Below are 20,085 nucleotides of genomic sequence, written 5' to 3' on the forward strand. Positions count from 1 at the left end.
TAAAGAGACTCTGTACCCACAATCTGACCCCCCCCCCCCAAACCACTTGTACCTTCAGATAGCTGCTTTTAATCCAAAATCTGCCCTGCGGTCCGTTCGGCAGGTGATGCAGTTATTGTCCTAAAAAACAACTTTTAAACTGGCAGCCTTGTGCCCAATGGGTGTGGCCTAGATTGTGTATGCATTAGGGCCCTTTTACACAGAAAGATTATCTGACAGATTATCTGCCAAAGATTTGAAGTCAAAACCAGAAACAGACTATAAACAGAGATCAGGTCATAAAGGAAAGCCTGAGATTTCTCTTCTTTTCAAATCCACTCCTGGCTTTGGCTTCAGATCTTTGGCAGATAATCTGTCAGATAATCTTTCTGTGTAAAAGGGCCCTTAGGCTAGCACAACCTCTCCTTCCCTCCTCATCATTAGAAATGCTCCAGGCAGATTGCCTCCTATTCGTCAGCTGTGTGAATACTGAACATGGGGTGGATTGTTAAGCACCAGTGCAATGTTCAGCATGTAGAAAATGTTATAGTGGCATTCCTAATGATGAAGAGGGTGGGGAGGAGGGACGGAGGGGTGGTGCAAAGTAAGGGCACAGATACTCCTGTTTGGCACGGGCTGCAAGTTTAAAAGTTGTTTTTTAGGACAATAACTGCATTAAAAGCAGCTATCCGAAGGTACAAGTGGTTTGGGGGGGGGGGTCAGATTGTGGGTACAGAGTCGCTTTAACTCGCTAAAAAGGTGGACTGAAAATATGCATGTGATTAAAAAAATGCTGTTTCTCTTGTCAAGAGTTCTCTACCATTTATTCCGTGAGTTTAGAGGAATATTCCCATCTGGAAATGAAGGCTTCCCAACCAACTCCAGCAGCCAGAGTTTGGGACATTTAGGGCATAGTCTGCTGATTCGGTGGCATAAGTCTGGTGTGAGGTTAGCACTCCCTGTACTGGTGTTGAAGGTTTTTGAGTGCCAGTCTTTTGTAACATGCAGTAAATATAAGATAAAAACAGGATATAAATTGCAACACCAAGGCAGGAGGTAATTGCAAAAGTGAATTTTTATCGTAATAGGTTTTCACATTTTGTGTAAAATTTTACATCTATACAATGTTTTAGCCTGATGCCTTTCTGCAGAACAGAAAAATCATATGTGGGATGCAAGTCTATAGAGCACCAATCTGTGTTAGAACATAAAAAAAATACATAAAAGTAGGGAACAGACACGCAGTAATAGGGGGTGGTAAGGAATCAGTGCCAATATGTAGTTTCACTAAAGGACTGCAGTCACATGAACCCAGTTCTCAGCCCTGTTTTTATAAGCCTACATAACCACTTTAAGGGTAGCTTCACACGTACCGATTCGCAGCGTTAATAACCCTAAAAAGTACAGAATTATTTGACAGGAATCAGTATATATCTTCACATCTTCTGTTATACATCCATCTAAGATGGAATTACCCTTTTAACTCTTCATAACAAGTCCTTACCAAAATTTGTAATATACTAATATGTACACATTTACATACACACTTATTTGCTTAGGCTAGGTTCACACTTCGTTTTTAAAATCCGTTTTTATCATGTTTTTTGCAAAAAACAGATGAAAAAAAACGGATGCATTTGTGTACATCCGTTTTTCCATTGACTTCCATTGTAAAAAAAAAAAAAAAGGGGGATCAAAACTGATCAGTTTTTTTTTACGGACACAAAAACATAGCGGACACTAGTTTTGTGTCCGTCATAAAAACTGATCCGTTTTTTTTTACAATGGAAGTCAATGGAAAGATGGATCAACATGGATGCACACAAATGCATCTGTTTTTCATCCATTTTTTTGCAAAAAACTGATTGCAAGAACGCAGTGTGAACCTAGCCTTACTAAAATTAAGGACCAAAAGCAAAATATTGGCTAAACAAGACAAAACAACAGAGACCAAAAAGCCTTTGACTCATTTTTGGTCTGGTCATTTTCAGTCATTTCCTGGAGGTACAAAAAACTGCTATAGGCTGGTTTCACATGGCAGTACTTGGCTCAGTAAGCCAAAACTAGGAGTGCAACCTACAGATTTGTACCTCCTCAATAATGTGGACCCACTCCTGGTTTTGACTTACAAATACCGCCATGTTAAACCAGTCCAATGCTACAAATTTGTCGACGTCAAAATAAAACAATGTAGCAGAAATTGAAATAGACAAGAACGGACCGTGAACCCAGCATTCCTGTTATTACTTATAGGCAAATTGTGACCTAATAAGTATCCTACAGTTGAATGCCTGAATAAGGGTACAGCTTTGGGGTAAAGCATTTGAAACTGCCCCTCAAAGGCAAATTCAGGTGTATGGATTTAGAAAGTTAAGTTTGTAACTGCAAAGCGGTCTTAAAGGGGTACTCCGAAGAGGGGTTTTTTTTGTACATTACTATTAGTTATATAAATTTGTAATATATTTTCTTTAAAATAAATGTATACTTTTTGTATTTACACTTCATTTTACTTTGAGTGGCAGCAGTGGCTGCCACCAACATTCATGTCAGGAACTGTCCCCTGCTGTGATCCAGCACTGCAGCACAGTGGCTCTAGCAGAACAGGGACTAATAGTAATAACCGCTCACTGTGGGGCAAACAGCAATAGTGACAGGCACCCATACCCCCATACCTTTCATCTATATTCTCCCCTCCTTGATTGAGCTTGATAGATATGTCTTTTTTTTAACCCTACTATGTAGCTACAATAGTTTGGATTCTCTATTTATGTGATTTATATAAAAGTAATATAACAAACAAGGCACAAAGGGCTAGTGCCAGAATAAGGCAGTATACACTGTAGCTTCTGAGGTCTTATGCCTTGGTTAACTTCTGATGCTAGCTATCTAACCATACCATGTAAAAGGGCCACTAAACATAAAATTGATTATAGATCAACAGAACTGCATGTACAGTATATTACTTTCAAATGGCCCCTGTATCTGCAGTATGTATGTGTGTGTATATATATATATATATATATATATATATATATATATTATACACACACACACACACACACATATATTAGGTAGGATTGTGTTGTCTGTGTAAACGTGTTGTCTGAATGACAGTTTTACATTGTACATGTCCAGTATTATGTCATCTGTTCATATGTCATTCAATGGATTATTTGAGCTGTGTGCGTCAGCTGTGTGTCCTGCTGGCCGCCTGTCCTACTGACAGCATGGCTGAGCATTCCCTATGTGAAGAGGAGGGGTAAGCTTTTTTTCCCTATGTGAGTGTTCCCTATGTGAAGAGGAGGGGTAAGCTTTTTTTCTCCCTGAACAAAGGGGTTGGCTGTGATTTTCCATCAAACCCAGCCCCTAACACCACCAACATAGCCTGTTGGTTGTTCAGGATAGTCCCATACACCTCGGATGAGGTAGCAGGTACAGCCAACTAGAGGTGTATAGGAACCTTTAAAGGGGTACTTGCATCTCAACTAATATAGCTAAACTTTAAGGGCTCGTACAGTTAAATATTTTTGCAAATACATTCATTTAGCAAATCTGCCTCCTTCTGATACGCCTGCTCTTTCCTTCACATTGTTAACAGTTGGTTGTCTGGTTACAAGACTACCACTCTGCTCTAAAAGCAGTGGACTGGCTGGTATTTATATAGCTATTATGTAGATGTATAGAGATACAGTGTAAATAGATCTCTTTTTAGAGAAGAGGTTGTCTGTAACCTAGAAAATGAGCTGTCAACAATGTGAGGGAAAAAGTGGCGTATCAGAAGAAGTGAAGATTGCTAAATTAATGTATTTGCAAAAATATATAAAACGTGATGAGTCCTACAAGTATCAGTAACTATATTAGCTGAGATGGGAATACCCCTTTTAAGACAACTCTCTAAAACAATAGGGATCTGGGATCCCTGTATTGCATAACTTTATGGTAACTTATAAACTATGAAAACACAGAAAACCCCCTTACCATCTTTGCACAAGTCTGCAGGTAGTTTTGCAGCATTTTTCCTAATCCAGTACTCATGAATCATAAGTATAAACTACTCTAAAACAAGGCAGATGTGCCCTAAAACAATGTGGGGTCTATTAATCTAGTAAATACATAAACATAACAGGATTAATACTAAAAGTTTAAAGAAACTACACAATATTAAAATGAGGAATAAACATGAATCCATGTCTTACACCAAGCAGGACAGGAAGAACAGGTAGCAGTTTCCAGACTTCTGCTATTACTGACATATCTGAACTGCACAACGACTTCACCAGCTTATGTGTGCGCTACTGTAACAAATACAATACTGACTAGTGAAATGTGTCATAAAACATGAAAATGTCCAAGAAATACTGAGAACTGCTACTGAGTGCACGTTACCAGGTAAACATATAAAATTCTAATATACAAAGTAATATTTCATACAACTGACTCACTTGTCTCTTTTACTCACCCTTTCATTTCTTCACCTTATTTCTCACAATTTTGTTTGTGGCATCAAAGCGACTGGTTACATTATCTACTTACATTGTAAGTGTCATAAAACCCATCAATGACATTTACCGTTACCTACTGTCTTACCGCTCACATGGTATAAAATTGAAATAGGTCTAAAATTACAAAGTTCAATGGAAGGAATATAAATAAGGCTGCACCCTTCACTGAATTTAAGACAGCAACACGCTGCATAAAGACTACGCAGAACCTCTAGTCCTTCTTGGTTTCCTTTTTGTCCTTGCTAGGAGTGGTCTGGATGGTGTTCCACACTTCAGTATACAACAATGTACCCAGAAAAACTAGAAGGGTACCAAACCAGTGCCAGATTGTAAATGGATTTTTGAAGTACAGAATGGAGAAGATGAGACTTAAAAACTTTCGCAAAGTGACAACTAGGGTGACAGTAAGTGAAGGGCATTCTGTAGTGAGAACGAAGACTCCACGGATGCAGACATATCTTAATAAATAAGTTAAGGCAAACTCAGTAGCAAGTGGAGCAGTCATCATATACAGGACCTGCAGCACATTTGAAGCTATAGACATGATGCTTTGTTCAGTCATTTAGGGCCCTACTACATGGATGGATTATCTGCCGAATCAGGCTGATATTGCTCCTTGTAAAAAAGACAACACTTAGCTGACAAGCCGATCAACGTTGTTGATTATTGTCTTTCAACATGTCTAAAAGTCAGCGGCCGTGCACTGCTAAGTGTAGCAGTGATGCGCAGCAAACGGCTGATGACTGTGTAAAGTAAAATATTAAAGATTATACTTACCTGTCCACGCTCCCCAGTGTCCTCCTGGGTTTTTTTCCCACAGCTGGGGAAGCTTCTGAACCAGTCTCTGAAGAGACAGGGACCTCAGCCAATCACTGGCCACGGAGATGTCCTGTCACATTCAGTGATTGGCTCAGCGTCCCATCACTTCAGAAAAGGGTTCAGAAGCTGCAGTTAGCAGGAAACATGCCGGAAAACACTGCAAAGCCTAGATAGGTAAGGATATACTTCATTACTTTCTGTATACAGCAAGGGCTGCACGAAAATTGCTAACTATGCCTGCGCAGCCCTTGCTGCATGATCAACAAGCTGTTTGACAATCTACCAATTCGGACCATGTAATATGATACTTAGTTACACTGAAATCTGCAGCATCAAATGTGTCAAATCAAATCCACTGCAGATCCTGTGCGTGTGAATAGAACCTTAAGATAAGAACACCAGAACAGTGCAAAGCCAGGACAATCAATTTTGATTTTAGTTTTACACTGTGCTGCTGTGATGAAGACCCAGTGTCATACCTATTTAGGGATATATTCCACAGTAATATTTTGTAAGAGCGTTATTCAGCTGTACACCAGACCTTGTTCTTATCTCTGACATGAACTGCATAACAGCTGGAAACTCAATGCAAGGATACTGAGTGATCACATTCATGATAAGATAAAACCACATGATGGGCATCTGGATTCCCAGTAGAGGCAGCTGGAATGGTTCTGTAATACATTAACCATGGACAATGTCAATACATATATAGCCAAGTATTCTGTTGTGTAAAAAAAAAAAAAAAAAAAAAACTCAGATAATAAAGCAACATACTTGTTTTCTACAATATACTTAAAGTATCTTAGTTTGATTCAAACAAAAAAAAGTTGGAAATCTTTGCAAATGCTTTTCCTAACCTCACGTGACTCAATTTTAGACTAAACACTGCAAACCTTTTGTTTATCTTTACATTTCAAGAGCTACAATTTTTTTATTCTTTCAATAAGGTTTTTATTTGTTTTTCTTTTGCCGCATAAGTTGTACTTTTCAATGACACCCTTCTGGTTCACATATACAGTGGTCCCTCAACATACGATATTAATTGGTTTCAGGATGACCATTGTATGTTGAAAATATTGTAGGTTGAGACCAAAATTTTATAGAAAACTGGTAATTGGTTCTAAATCTCCTAGAATGTCATCCCAAAATGAGAGAAAAATAAGATTTAAAGGAATTGATAACTAATATGGATAAAGCAAGTCCTTACATACAACAGTCAGAAAAATATACTGGAGGCTGTAAGTGACTTTCCAAGTCGAAGATGGGAGTATCTTCAGGGTTTTGTACAGATCACGCAGGGTCCCAGAAAAATAAAATGAAGCCGCCCTCACCTGGTGCCCAATGGTGCAACTCATCCTGTCACAGGTAAAGAGCAGTACAGGACATGTAGTATCACACTGTACTCTAGAGAATCACTACTAGACAGCCAACCAAGTTACGATGGTCCAGAAAGGACCATTGTATTTTGAAAATATTGTATCTTGAGGCCATTGTAAGTTGAGGGATCACTGTATCTTCTTGATCGACCCCTTTAATTCTTTCTGAGGAGTGAGGGACCCGGAAACCGTAGGAGGACACTGGGCGAGTGTGGTGAGACACACATAGCTTTTATATTGTTTTCCGTCTACCTGCAACAATCTAAATATACGTATCCCTAAGCAGATAACCCTTTTAAGGAACTAGAGAAAACAAACCATGATAGGCTAAGCATACTCACCGCTCTGTGAGAACATCACTGCATGATTATATATGTTAGGGGCCAAAAGCAGGAACCCTGGCAAAGGTAATGCATGCTGAGGGGAAACACACAACAGGAAACAAGGTAATTAAACTCCAAGGATTGTAGCAATGTCACATGGGTTACAAACGTCACTATGACTTTTACACATCTCACACTTTTTTTTTCGTTTAGCTGTAAATGCAGATCTCACAAGCTTACATTTTTATGTAAATGTATCATGTAACCTATTGTATAATGCTGTGCAATTTAAAAATAAACATAATAATAATGATAAATATGTAGGCGCTATAATGGTACCATCATTTATAGGACATGAAAGGGTCCAGTTTAACCTCTTAAGGACAGAGCCAATTTTCGTTTTTGCGTTTTCATTTTTTCCTCCTTGTGCTTTTAAGCCATAGCACTTGCATTTTTCCACCTAGAAACCCACATGAGCCCTTATTTTTTGCGTCACTTATTGTACTTTATAATGACGGCTGAATTTTTTCATAGAGTACACTGCGAAACCAAAATTCAATGTGTGGTGAAATTGAACAAAAAAAAAAACAACCATTTATTTTATTTGGGGGGTATTTGTTTTTACGCCATTCGCCCTGGGGTAGAACGGACTTGTTAAGCATGTTCCTCAAGTCGTTACGATTACAACGATATATAATATGTATAACTTTTCTTTTATCTGATGGCCTGTAAAAAATTCAAACCATTGGTAAATATATGTTCCTTAAAATCGCTCTATTCCCAGGCTTATAACGCTTTTATCCTTTGGTCTATGGGGCTGTCTGAGGTGTCATTTTTTGTGCCATGATGTGTTCTTTCTATCGGTACCTTGTTTGCGCGTATGTGACTTTTTGATCGCTTTTTATTACGTTTTTTCTGGATTTGATGCGACCAAAAATGCGCAATTTTGCACTTTGGGATTTTTTTGCGCTTACGCCATTTACCGTGCGAGATCAGGAATGTGATAAATTAATAGTTTGGGCGATTAGGCATGTGGCGATACAAAACATGTTTATTTATTTATTTACTTTCATTTAAAACATGGGAAAAGGGGGGTGATTTAAACTTTTATTAGGGGAGGGGGCTTTTTATTGATAACACTTTTTTTTTTTTACACTTATACTAGAAGCTCCCCTGGGGGACTTCTAGTATATACTCACTGATCTCTCATTGAGATCTTTGCTGTATAGTTATACAGCAAAGATCAATGAGATCGGCACTCAGATGCTTTCGGCTGCTGCAGTCGAAAGCATCCGAGTTCCGAGCCGGGATCAGCGCCATTTTGGCGGAGACCCCGGATGGAGCTGGATGTGTGGATCGCTCTGTCCCGGAGGAGCGATCCACCCCACTAGACACCAGGGAAGTGCTGCATACAGTGATCGGATGCAGCTGTCATCTTTGACAGCTGCATCTGATTACTGTATTAGCGGGCACGGCGATCAAACCGTGCCTGCTAATAGCCGTGGTCTCGGGCTACACGGGTCACCCGGGATCGTGGCGGTTCAGAGCAGGGCCGTTGCGCGGCCCCGCTCTGAACACCTCTTGCGACGCATGACGTACTGGTACGTCATGCGTCCTTAAGAGGTTAATATGTTAAAAATAGGGACTGTTTAAGGCGAGTAGCTGTCAGCAAACAGGAAAATATACAGAGCTCAACTTTATATCATTATACAATTTTTTTTTTTTTTTTTTTAAGTACATAAAGAATAGAATTCTAGGATAATAGGCTGTACCCATGTTTCCCAGACTTCCTAGGGCTGGGGCCGGGGGGGTGAGAGCATGTTTTGTTCAGCCACCTCCTCCCCAGCTGTTTGGGGGGGTGAGTCTTTGCCCAGACTTCTCCTTTAACTTCTAATGATCCTTAAAGTTTTAAACTACTTAGATATGAGAATACACTTAAAACGCAAAACAAACTATCACAAAAGCCAGAGCCAATGAGATCTTTTCAATCTTTATGTCCAATCTTAGGGTCCCATTTACACGCAGTGTTTTTCAATGCTGCGTGTTTTGTCTTTTTTAACAAGTTTGAAGAACAAACACAAGCAGGAGTAATTGCAAAACATGCACGTGTGAATGTACCCTTAATAAGAGCCGGGGGAAGGGGGAATTCATGTAAAACCTGAAAATTTTCATTCGCAAACTTTGTTTTAAACATTAGCTCACATGTCACTAGCAAACAGTCTTACATTATAAAATAAGGCTTCTTTAGAATGTTTCCCATATTCCTTATAGAGTGTTTCTTGGAAAATTCCCATTCTGGCAGACAGTAAAAGAGCAAAGGTCAGAGCAGCAATACCTATGAAACACAGCAGATAGATATTCATTAGAAACACAACCCTAAGTCTCAAGTATGCCCCATTTCAGCCAAAGCTCACGTTATACACTGACATTCCTAATAAAATTCTGCTCTAAGAAACTTAACAGTGTGTTTAATGTGACACTGTAAACATCAATGGTTTTTTGCTTCAGCCCACTTTCCTCTCACTTTATTCTAATTTACACTGGCAATGAGACAATTCCAAGACACATGTAGCATGTTCTTAATGTAGAACATGTATGGCAATATAGTCACACTTCTGGGAATAGTGTAATGAAAACAGACCACAAAAGTATGCACTTAGCCAGAGGTTTAAGAGTCCCTGTCATTAAAAAGCTTTTAACATGTGAAGCTAGTCTTACACTTGTGTACTGTATGTTGGAAAACTGGCTGATCAGTATTCCAGTGACTACCACAGTGTACCCCTGCCAGCTTCATTGATTTCAGTGGATCAAACATATGCTAGAAGTGAATACATCTGGTACATTTAGGAGCACATACAGCATATCCTCCTAAATGTGCTGCTTTTCCAATGTATACTGCATGTGCAGGGTAGTGTTCTGACATGAAGATAGCCTAAAATTGGTAAACTTTTTAAAATATATGACTACGAAGAGCACACACCCAAAAGCCACCACAAAAAGGATGCAAGACCATCCTCCTCACTGGATGTAGAATGTGAAGCCTTAAAAAGAAAAGGAGAAACAAGGATTAATATCACACTGTATACTGTAGCTTATTAGTGAAAGCGTAGCTGTACTTTCAAGTAACTTTCCAGGATAAGATGTCATGCATGTACACTACATACAGGTTAGCACCATTTCTGGGCATTATATAACTTATATTGCATTTTTCATCAGAATTCTGTTTTTGAGAGCTTAATCTCTGTCAGTCTTCCCTGAACTAGTGGGTGAAGACTAATGTCTACCATACAATGTGCGAGCGCACACACAGAATGTGGGATTCTGCTCTACTGTGGCTCTGTAGCATGGAGGACCCAATACTCTAAGGGCCACATGTATCATCCGGCGGACGGATGATTTTTGGCGGAAAGTGCCGATTTGCGTATTATTTTATACGCAAATGGCCGATTTGCGAATAAAATAATCGCAAATCGGCACTTTCCGCCGAGTACGCCAGGGGGCGGAAAGGGGGCGGAAAGTAGGCGGGAAGTGGGCGGAACGGAGGGCGCGGACTCAGAGTCCGCGCGATTTATCATCCGTTCCGCCCAAATGTACGCCGAAAACCTACTCCAGTCCTCAGCTGGCGTAGGTTTTCGGCAGTGCGCACCGGCGCGCACAGGATTTATGTACAGGCAGTCCGCCTCTACATAAATCCCCGTACCGCTGGAGCTGCGGGGGCATTTTTAAGTCCGGCGTAAAAAACGCCGGACTTAATAAATGCCTCCCTAAGTCTATCCTAATACTATAAGCTCCTGCAGTCTCTCTATGCGTCTCTCTAGGCTACTCCCCTCTCCTCTCTTCAGAATATTACAAGCAACTATAATGTAATACCTTAGTGGTCTTAAGAAAGACTTTTCAGAATGAACAATAAGCTACAGGGCTGCAGGAAAGGAGCCTAATAAAAGCAGAAAGAAGCATTTTTCTCTTATAAAATATAGAAAATGCTGTAAAAAAGGTGTCAAGTTGATCTCTTCTACCATTGCCAGCTGCACTGCTATATACTTATACTATATCTATACAATGTGCGTTCAGCAATGAGGCGTTCAGTGTAAGGTTGCTCTAGCGGGGCTGCTCACAAAAGCTAGGGTCAATAAGCAGACAATAGTTTGGATATAAACAGATGGCATTTACCACTTGTTTTGCAGACATCAATGTGCAGATAAAGATTCCCATAGACACCAAAACGATGGACAAGTACTTGGAAGCACTGTAGCTGAAAAGTAACATTTGTAACATGATCAATATGGGAACAGAAACCTGACATGTACGTAGAGGGAAAAAAGGAGCACCTAGTGTGAGTGTTATGATCTACAGAAAAGACACCCCCCCAAAAAAAAAAAAAATAAAAAAAAAAAAATAAAATCATCTTATGGTCATTGCAGCAGGTGAGGCCACATATTCAGTCCACCAGTCGAGGCATTTTAAAGACCTGGTGTATGGTGAACCACTGCTATGTTTACATGCAAACAGGGACCTTCAGCAAGGCCCAACAACACAGAAAAGGAGAATTATATTTTTTTGACTGACAAATTCATGTGCCTTGTACTTCCTTAATATGCAGACATCAAGCGCTATGGGGGAGAGTTACCAAACTGGTATACAGTAGAATTGCCTTAGTTGCCCCTACCAACCAACCAGATTCCACCTCTTATTTTTTAAAGAATCTGTGAGAAATGAAAAATGGAATCTGATTGGTTGCTAGGGGCAACTGAGCCAATTCTACTTTGCACCATTTTGATAAATCTCCCCAATGTGTCTTCCCAGATTTTAATGAAAAATCTAATCTAGAAAAGCGTGACTTGCTTTGCTTAATACATGTAAGACTTAAGATTTTACCTCTTCTTCAGAATTATTATTCCTAAAATCATATTTGCGATTAACGATCCCTAGAAAAGAAACGGTATATTTTGTGAATAATACGTTATGATTCAATACATATGAAGATTCTAATACATAATAGTTTTATGATTTTATTTTGTAGAATCTACTAAACAATGTAACTGATGTAACAGATTGCAATGCACTCGGTTTACATATCTGGCTCTCAAGCACAGGTTTCTGATCCATTTACCAACTACAAGAACATATACTTCCTGTTCCCTCTCACAAGGATGATGTGACACAAGAGTGACCCACTGGAACCAGTGATTAAGTGAAGCCAGGGCAGCCACCAGGTCAATGAGTCTTAGGGCCCTATTCCACAAGACGATTATCGTTCGCATAAACGATAAACTATTTCAAACGACCGCTATTGCAAACGGCCTGAAATCGTTCACCCATTTACATGGAATGATAATCGATTATGATCTTTCTTGTGGTCGTCTTGTCGTCGCTATTGCTTTCGTTGCTACTGCGAACGACATCTTATTCAATGCAAACGAGCAACAATAAAAATAGGTCCAGGTCTTATTAAACGATCAACAATTTCTCATTCGTTGCTCATGGTGCGTTTACACAGGCAGATTTATCGGACCAATTTTGGAAGCCAAAGTCGGGAATGGACTTGAAAAGACAGGGAATCTCAGTCTTTCCTTTATGACCTGAACCCTGTTTATAGTCTGTTCCTGGCTTTGGCTTAAAAAATCTGTCAGATAAATCTCTTTGTGTAAACGCACCATTAATTGGTAACTGCTATTCAACCGAACGATTATCGTTTAGATCCGAACGATGTAACGATAATTTGAACGATAATCGTCCCGTGGAATAGGGCCCTTAGTGTCCCCTTTCAGTGCAACTCACGCTGGAGAAACTACTGACACCAAATAGAACACATTGTAAGGCAGCGGTTTACCCCATCTTATCGGCCGATGCTAGTAGCTTTAGAAGGAAATAGTGATTTGTTCCCTTTAAAATGGTTATCCGGCTTTAGAGAAACATGGCCACTTTTTTCCAAAAACACCACCGCTATTGCCTCCATTTTGGGTGGGGCTTTGCAGCTCAAGTCCATTGAAGTGAATGAAGCTCAACTGCAAACCACACCTGAACTGAGACAAGAGTGATGCTCCTGACAACTCTGACTACTTGACTACTCTGGTTGTCAATCTAGAGTATGATACATGATTCACTGCCTTTCTCCAAAACCATGTGCAGTGAATGAGGGGGTGGCCCCCGCCCCAGCTTGCTAATCATGATTCAATAGGTGGGATTACAGCTGTGGCTAGTTCACGGGAACTGCCTGTCCAGATGACTAGATACATAGAAACATAAAAGATTGTAGGCAGAAAAACACCACTGGGTTCATCTCATCCATCTTTCCTTTTTTATTATCTTAGGACAGATATATGTTTATCCCAGACATAGTTAAACCTACAGTAACTGAATTTGAACGTCACATTTGCAGGGAGTTTGTTCCAAGCATCTACTACTCTTTCAATAAAGTAATATTTTCTCATGTTATTCTGATCTTTCCCCTAACTAACCTCAGATTGCAGCCCCTTGTTCTTGAGTTCAACTCGTTTTATAATTAAAATGGGTCATTTGTATAACAGAGGGTTGTCTTACATAAAGAGGAACACATGCCATTTGTTTCATAGCATTCTAGACAATTATCATGTGCTGGTGTCATCGAACTACTCACCGATCTAAAGATCATGTGGAGTGGCATTGAGATATTGAGATTGAGTGCATAGTTATTCACCACGCTGACAGTAAAGAACATGATAACCATGACCACATAATACCTGAAAAACAGATATATTATATAGTAAATACATCTAACAAAAAGAAAGGAACATTCTACACATACTAAGCATAAGCAATGACAAGCGCAATGTACCTAAGAGGTATGATGGGTCGCTTCCTTCCAAAATTTGACTGGAAGATGAATCCTTCTATTGCTATGAACAAGAACTGAGCAAATGTCACTATGTTTCCACATCCTGGGAAATTTCTAAAAAGAAACAAATGTTATATTTAAAAGCAATGTTATAAAATAATATAAGCTAATAAACATAAGGTTTTCTCAACAAGGCAAGAAAAACTGCACCATGTGGATGAGATCTTAGACCATCTTAGCTCTCCATTCTTCTCTAAATCTGCCCACAGACAACTACATTATGGCAGCATCTCTGCTACTCTATTTGTTTAGTCGTTAGAGAAAAAGATGGGCCAAATATATAGTGACTTAGGTTTACTAAAACAGTCATTCTTGAATAGTGTAAATGTAGACTAGACAGTCTAAGAATGTGCCAGGTATTTTGTAGTGGCTCAGGTTGTTTAATCGATCTGTTGCATTCTGCTTTGTCTGATTTTAGACCAGCTAGGGTTTGATTAAAGTGGCATCCCGGTATCAGGAACATCTATTTAAATGAAATTATCACCCCAAGACATAGCTTTCTAATATTGTGTTATTATTAATAGGACTAACTTTAGCGTAGTTTTGTGTGCTTAACCTCTGAAAAGGTGCGTTCACACTGGGGATCATCTGCCGTGGATTCCGCATCTCTGGCCATGCCATAGACTCCCTTCTATGGCCGGGTGGATTCCACCGTCCAAAAATTTGACACGTCCATTCTTTGGACAGGCAGCGGAATCTGCCCGACCATAGAATGGGGTCTATGGCACGGGCGCAAGTAGCAGAATCTGTGGCGGGCTATCCACCCCGATTTCTCAGTGTGAACCCACTCAAACCGAAAAACTACACAAAGTGTATTGTCTACAGCTCCCGGCTCCTCCATCTCTCTGTAGACAACCATCATCTTCTGATGTCACAGGAGGGTTGGCTGGATCTGGTCTCTAAGCTCTAACCCCCCCCGAGTGATCTTACCATCTTTAATCAGCCCCTCCAGCCAACATCACCATCTCTCGGTTTCATACACAGATACATATATATTGGGACATTTATGTTGAATCTGATTTTATTAAGAATTTTGTGAAGAAACAGAATAAAGAAACAAATACAAAATACTGCGCAGTCACAACAAATGAAAGCATAATCTGTAATCCAATAGTATATCAGAACATAGAAAGACAACCAACCCCATGTCTCTGAATTTCTAGCTAAGTGCACCAACCTACATCTAGCTGTACATCAGGGGAAGCGACCACCTGCGTTGGAGTGTGAGAGCAGACAAGAAGACATAGGGAGAAGAAACACAAGGGAGACACTAAGGATGCAAAGACAACCATCATGCACCCACCAGTGTGGGCAATATATTGGGACATTTAAGTAGAAAGCGATGTAATTACAGAACGCTGCTTTGTGTGAAGGTAGAGAAACAGGAGTGAGTGCAGAAGGTGCTGCAACCTAACTTATAGTCTGCAGTGAAATTAGATGTTTTCCAACAGCTTGCTGGGGGAGGGGAGTGAGCAGGGTGGGAGAACTGTGATGAAAAACTGAGGGGAAGCAGTGCATTTTGGGAATAGTACTGAGCAACTGCTCAACCAGGAAGTTCAGAACTAAGACCCCAAAAACAAATGGATTTTGGTGTTTTCAGAAAACATATTTAGTGGTGGATTTTAATGTGGTGGTGCAGTTCAGGCAACTGCCTGGGACCCACAGCCTCCCAAACCACCCACATCTTCACATCACTCGTGAACCCCAGTGATTTTCAGCTGCAAGGCTGACTGCACTATTCAACTGTGCGTGCACTGAATGCTAACAGTCGCCCAGGACTTTGAGCGAAGGCAGAGTCTGTCACACACGCTGCCGGTGCCAGAAGAGGAAAACTAAGTTGGGACAGCAGCAGAAATGGGGGAATATGAGGGAAATTAGTGGTTTATTTATCTTTTATCATCATCATAGGGGCCATCTAATATAGGGAGACCTAGACGGGGGGCCATCTACTATAGGGAGACCTAGACGGGGGGCCATCTACTATAGGGAGACCTAGACGGGGGGCCATCTACTATAGGGAGACCTAGACGGGGGGGGGGGGCATCTACCATTAGGGGGATCTAAATGGGGGGCAATCTACTAAAGCATAAGGAGAAGGCTGATAAGTAAATGCAATGCGTTTTTTGTAAATGCCGCAGCCACCTTCCCCTGTGCCCTGGTTACAGCAGGCGCTCCATACACACTACACTACCAATGAATGAGCGGCAGCCTAGTCCTCACCTGGCCAAAAGTTCTAAAAACACCACATTACTGCAGCACCCAGAAAACACCAGACACACGGCAAGAGCAGGGTGCATGGTGACTAGTAACCGGAGCGACCGCCGCCGCCGCCGGTCTCCTCAGTGCTCACGGATCACCCGCTACCTTCTCCCGGCCGGCTTCCTGCAGAAAGCGTAAGAAGCAGCCACATCAGTGTTACACGTCTGCCAGCGGCGCGCTGCCTTGTGGGTGCTGTAGTTTATTTGTTACAAGAACGCCTTTCGGTAGTACACAAAGAGAAATACAAATCCCAACAAGCACTGCGCATGCGTCCCACCGTAGTTCGTTGGCCGCCTGAGCGGCTATTGGCTGTCGCTCAGTAAGACGGAAAGTGAAATTCAAAACCTCAGGGGTATGGCTTGTGGTCGTACGGGGGGCGGGGTCAGGCACAGCGAGTTCTCCTGCTTTATACAATGTGTGGAAGCCCAGTGTCAGCTTCAGTTACTAGAGAGCAGTACTCAGAGATGTGGATGGAGTCACGTGTAGGTGATGGCATCAGCAATAGTATGTGGTACTGACTGAGGCTGCCAGGTGCTAGTGATTATTGAATGTGGCACCTGGACTCTCAGATTTCTGGTCATGTGACTAAATATTGCCATGTAGCCTGGTGTGGCAGCTGGTATCTCAGTATATAAGATTGCCTTATATACAATGAGGGGCTCCTGCCCTTTCAGCATTGGAGCTTCTCTCTATAGAAATCAGAGCAACAAAGCATCATGGGAACAGATAATCTGTGTGACCAATTAGAGCTAGTTATATGGTGGGAGGCCTTCCTCTGTACGCTGCTCCCACAGGTTACTATGCAACCCTTTGGTGTCCTGGGCCTCAGCGCAGCTTCTTCAGGGTTGATCATGATCTTCATTCCCATGTTAGGCTGGGTTTACACTCTGTTTTTGCAATCCGTTTAACATATACGTTTTATGGACAAACAGATGCAATTGTGTGTCATCCTTTTGGATCCATTTTTCCATTGACTTCCATGACGCAGCACACATCATCAGCTGCTCAGCAGCGATTGGCTGAGCACAGTTATACTCAGCCAATTACAGCTGAGCAGCCGATGACGCGGCAGAGGGGGACCGGCATCAGGGACGACTGCAGCGATTCGGCTGGCCTCCCGAAGATTACGTCGTTGTCAGAAGATCGGGGACGGGGGACGACGCGCGTCAGGTATGTATACTGCACTACACTTTCGGGTCCACGTGCGGGGATGGGGGAACACGGGGAAGGGGGCCATTCACATACATTACAAAGTTGTATAACTTTGTAATGTGTGTTATTTAGTGAATAATTTCTTAGCGCCGCACTACCCCTTTAATAAAACAGATCGAAACGAATGCATTTTTTTTAACAGACGCAAAACTAGTGTTGACTATGTTATTCTGATATTAGGAAGAGCCCGGCACTCACCAAGTAGATTATGCTTCTTTATTGTAGTGTAGCAAACATATGGTACAAGGACGCGTTTCGGCCAAGCATGGCCTTCATCAGCTTAGGGGTGACTATGTTATTCTGTCCGTTAAAAGTAACCAATTAAAAACGGATACGTTGAATGGATTGCAAAAACGCAGTGTAATCCCATTGGATTAATGGTGCATAATTGTGACCAGGCATCTTGCAATGTATGTTATTCACGCCTACGGAGGGAAACATCTTGTAGTTTATTTTTGGATTGTGTTTTTTTCTTTTGTTACATTCTTTGTGAATATAAGGAGAATCATCACAAAATCAGGCCCAAACCTATTAGCATAGTGTAATATAGCCATTCATACTCTATGGAGCCACCAGAAAGAGCTGAGTGCTGTACTCAGCTCTATTCGGCAGCTCCATAAAGAATGAATGGAGCTGCGGGTCACGTTCTGTACCAGCGGCTGTATTCAAAACTAAGGAGCCAGGGTCGATCTGGCAATCGCTGGGGGGGACAGAGGTCGGAACTCCCACCCACCCCAATGGATAGGGGGCAAGTTAGTTTACAGTGGAAAACTTATTTAAAGGGAACCAATTAGCATGATTGTGCTAATATGGTTCCCATCTGCACAGTATACATCTATTGTGCAGCTCCCTGGGGTTACCAGCCGTCTCTGCAGCAGTAGCTTTACTTTAGGGAAGAAGTTTTATTCTGGTGCGAGTCAGGGAGAGGGGTGGCAACTAGTCACAGCTCTCTTCCTGTTAGTGTACTCTATGAGGATTATTGACAGGCAGAAAGACCCGTTAGTGCTCCTCTCCGCCTGTCAATCATACCCACAGAGCTCGCTGACAGGAAGAGAGCCGTGACTAGTCATAGATGGCTCCCTGCCCAGTTTTTAACTATATAATAACTAAGGGGATCACTACTACAGAGTTTACCATTGTTATCCTGATTCCCTTGACTTTTGGAACAAAGCTGGAACTGTTTTTCTACTGGTTCCGATACTCCCATGATACTTAGTGTGCAGAGGTTCCAGCAGAGAGGCTGGGGACTGGCCAGATCAGTGCTATGGGGGCAAGCAGTCCTCCTAATGGTCTCAGTAGACTTTGGAGCACACAACTAACTGCACCTGAACAACACCAAGGAGGAAGATAAGTGACATACATTCCTCCTCGGCGTCTCCTGTGCAATAGGGACATCAGCAGGTTAGATTTGTCTAACCTGCTGATCTTCCTCTTTAATAGGTGCATCTTGATGGAAAGATAAAAACATTACTACTAGAGATAAGTGAATCGCTGATCTACACAAAGCAAAGTGCTTCATTTGATCTGCGCTGCTCCGCTCCCTGCTGCTCCACCACCAGGTGCTGGGAAAAGCTGGATCCAATCCTGGGAAACTTCTACCAGTTTCCCAGAATTGGATCCAGCTTTTCCCGGCAGCCTGGTAGGAGTGGCAGGGAGCGGCGCTGAAAGGCTGGTGGCTTGATAAGCAGAGCGCAGATCAAATGAAGCACTTTGCTTTGTCTAGATCAGCGATTCACTCGTCTCTAATTACTACAGCTCTTGGGAGGCAAGAAATAAATATAGGGAAAAAACAAAACAAAATCACAGTGATGGGAGGGGTGAAAGCTTGAATAGAAGTAAATTAGTAGTATTAGTTCTACATATAGGAATGTCATTTATAACGTGTCATTATCAGCATGTTCTTATGTCAACAGCAACCATAATGAATAGATGGCCTGTATCAGCAGCTTGTGATGTGGACAGTTTCCAGAGGCAAGATCATTACCTTCTGAGCAAACAGGTCTCTTTCTTGCTGAGCACTTAAGCCTGTGAAGAAATGTAAGTCAACATTTAGCAGCTTAGTTATATCTTGCAGAACCCCTCCTTGTATTGCTTGTACCATGAAACCTAGCAACCCTACACTGTATAACTGTCCATTTATTGCAGCATTAAGGGCGCTCCACACTGAAGTAGTGGCACTACAGGTGAGTCAGGAGATCTGGGGGCTACAACATGAAAGTAAATAGAATTGCCTGGGTGGAAGGTTTTATTTCACTTTGTTCACCTGTTGCCAGCATATAGCATTTTTTGCCACAATTTTTGCAATGCTGCCTTACATTTTTATGGATTGTTGTTTATTGTAGTTTGTTAAATGTGATTTTTATTTTTGGTACACATTATTGTGTTAGTTATGACAGCAATAATTAGAGATGAGTGAACCTCCAGCATGCTCGAGTCCATCCGAACCCAAACTTTCGGCATTTGATTAGCGGCGGCTGCTGAAGTTGGATAAAGCCCTAAGGCTATGTGGTAATCATGGATATAGTCATTGGCTGTATCCATGTTTTCCAGACAACCTTACAGCTTTATCCAAGTTCAGCAGCCATCGCTAATCGAATGTCGAACGTTCGGGTTCGGAGGGACTCAAGCATGTTCGAGGTTCGCTTATCTCTATTCCCTTTATTTTTTGCGAGTAGTGTAGAATGTCATATTTTCTTTTGACAGTAAATGTTATTGTAGAAGAAGACTAAATTGCCTGT

General features: G+C 41.4%; 2 protein-coding genes across 8 annotated transcripts in view; one reads left to right on the forward strand and one right to left on the reverse strand.

Moving 5' to 3' along the window:
* Nucleotides 1–1,036: 1,036 nt before the first annotated feature.
* On the reverse strand, nucleotides 1,037–16,612 carry SLC35B4 (solute carrier family 35 member B4). 2 transcript variants are annotated; one of them, XM_069979172.1, is made up of 11 exons: nucleotides 16,413–16,612; nucleotides 16,097–16,258; nucleotides 13,817–13,930; nucleotides 13,619–13,721; nucleotides 11,878–11,927; nucleotides 11,173–11,254; nucleotides 9,983–10,043; nucleotides 9,228–9,337; nucleotides 7,021–7,096; nucleotides 5,899–5,974; nucleotides 1,037–4,939 (listed from the first exon to the last, which is right to left on the reverse strand). In XM_069979172.1, the coding sequence occupies exons 2-11, from the start codon at nucleotides 16,171–16,173 to the stop codon at nucleotides 4,693–4,695; spliced, it is 996 nt and encodes a 331-aa protein (XP_069835273.1). In that variant the 5' UTR covers nucleotides 16,174–16,258; nucleotides 16,413–16,612; the 3' UTR covers nucleotides 1,037–4,692. The 2 variants fall into 2 exon arrangements, with proteins under 2 accessions (XP_069835273.1, XP_069835267.1); XM_069979166.1 differs by lacking the exon at nucleotides 16,413–16,612 and having other exon boundaries at nucleotides 16,097–16,352.
* The window catches only part of LOC138798596 (protein phosphatase 1 regulatory subunit SDS22 homolog), a 68,678-nt gene continuing 65,016 nt past the window's right edge, over nucleotides 16,424–20,085 (forward strand). For 3 of the 6 annotated variants that reach the window (XM_069979117.1, XM_069979149.1, XM_069979155.1), the window contains exons 1-2: nucleotides 16,424–16,487; nucleotides 19,261–19,384. The gene's annotated coding sequence lies outside the window, so the exon portion shown is untranslated. The other 3 variants (XM_069979134.1, XM_069979126.1, XM_069979144.1) reach the window with 3 other exon arrangements.

Source organism: Dendropsophus ebraccatus, chromosome 1, assembly GCF_027789765.1.
Source record: "Dendropsophus ebraccatus isolate aDenEbr1 chromosome 1, aDenEbr1.pat, whole genome shotgun sequence".
Taxonomy (NCBI): Eukaryota; Metazoa; Chordata; class Amphibia; order Anura; family Hylidae; genus Dendropsophus; species Dendropsophus ebraccatus.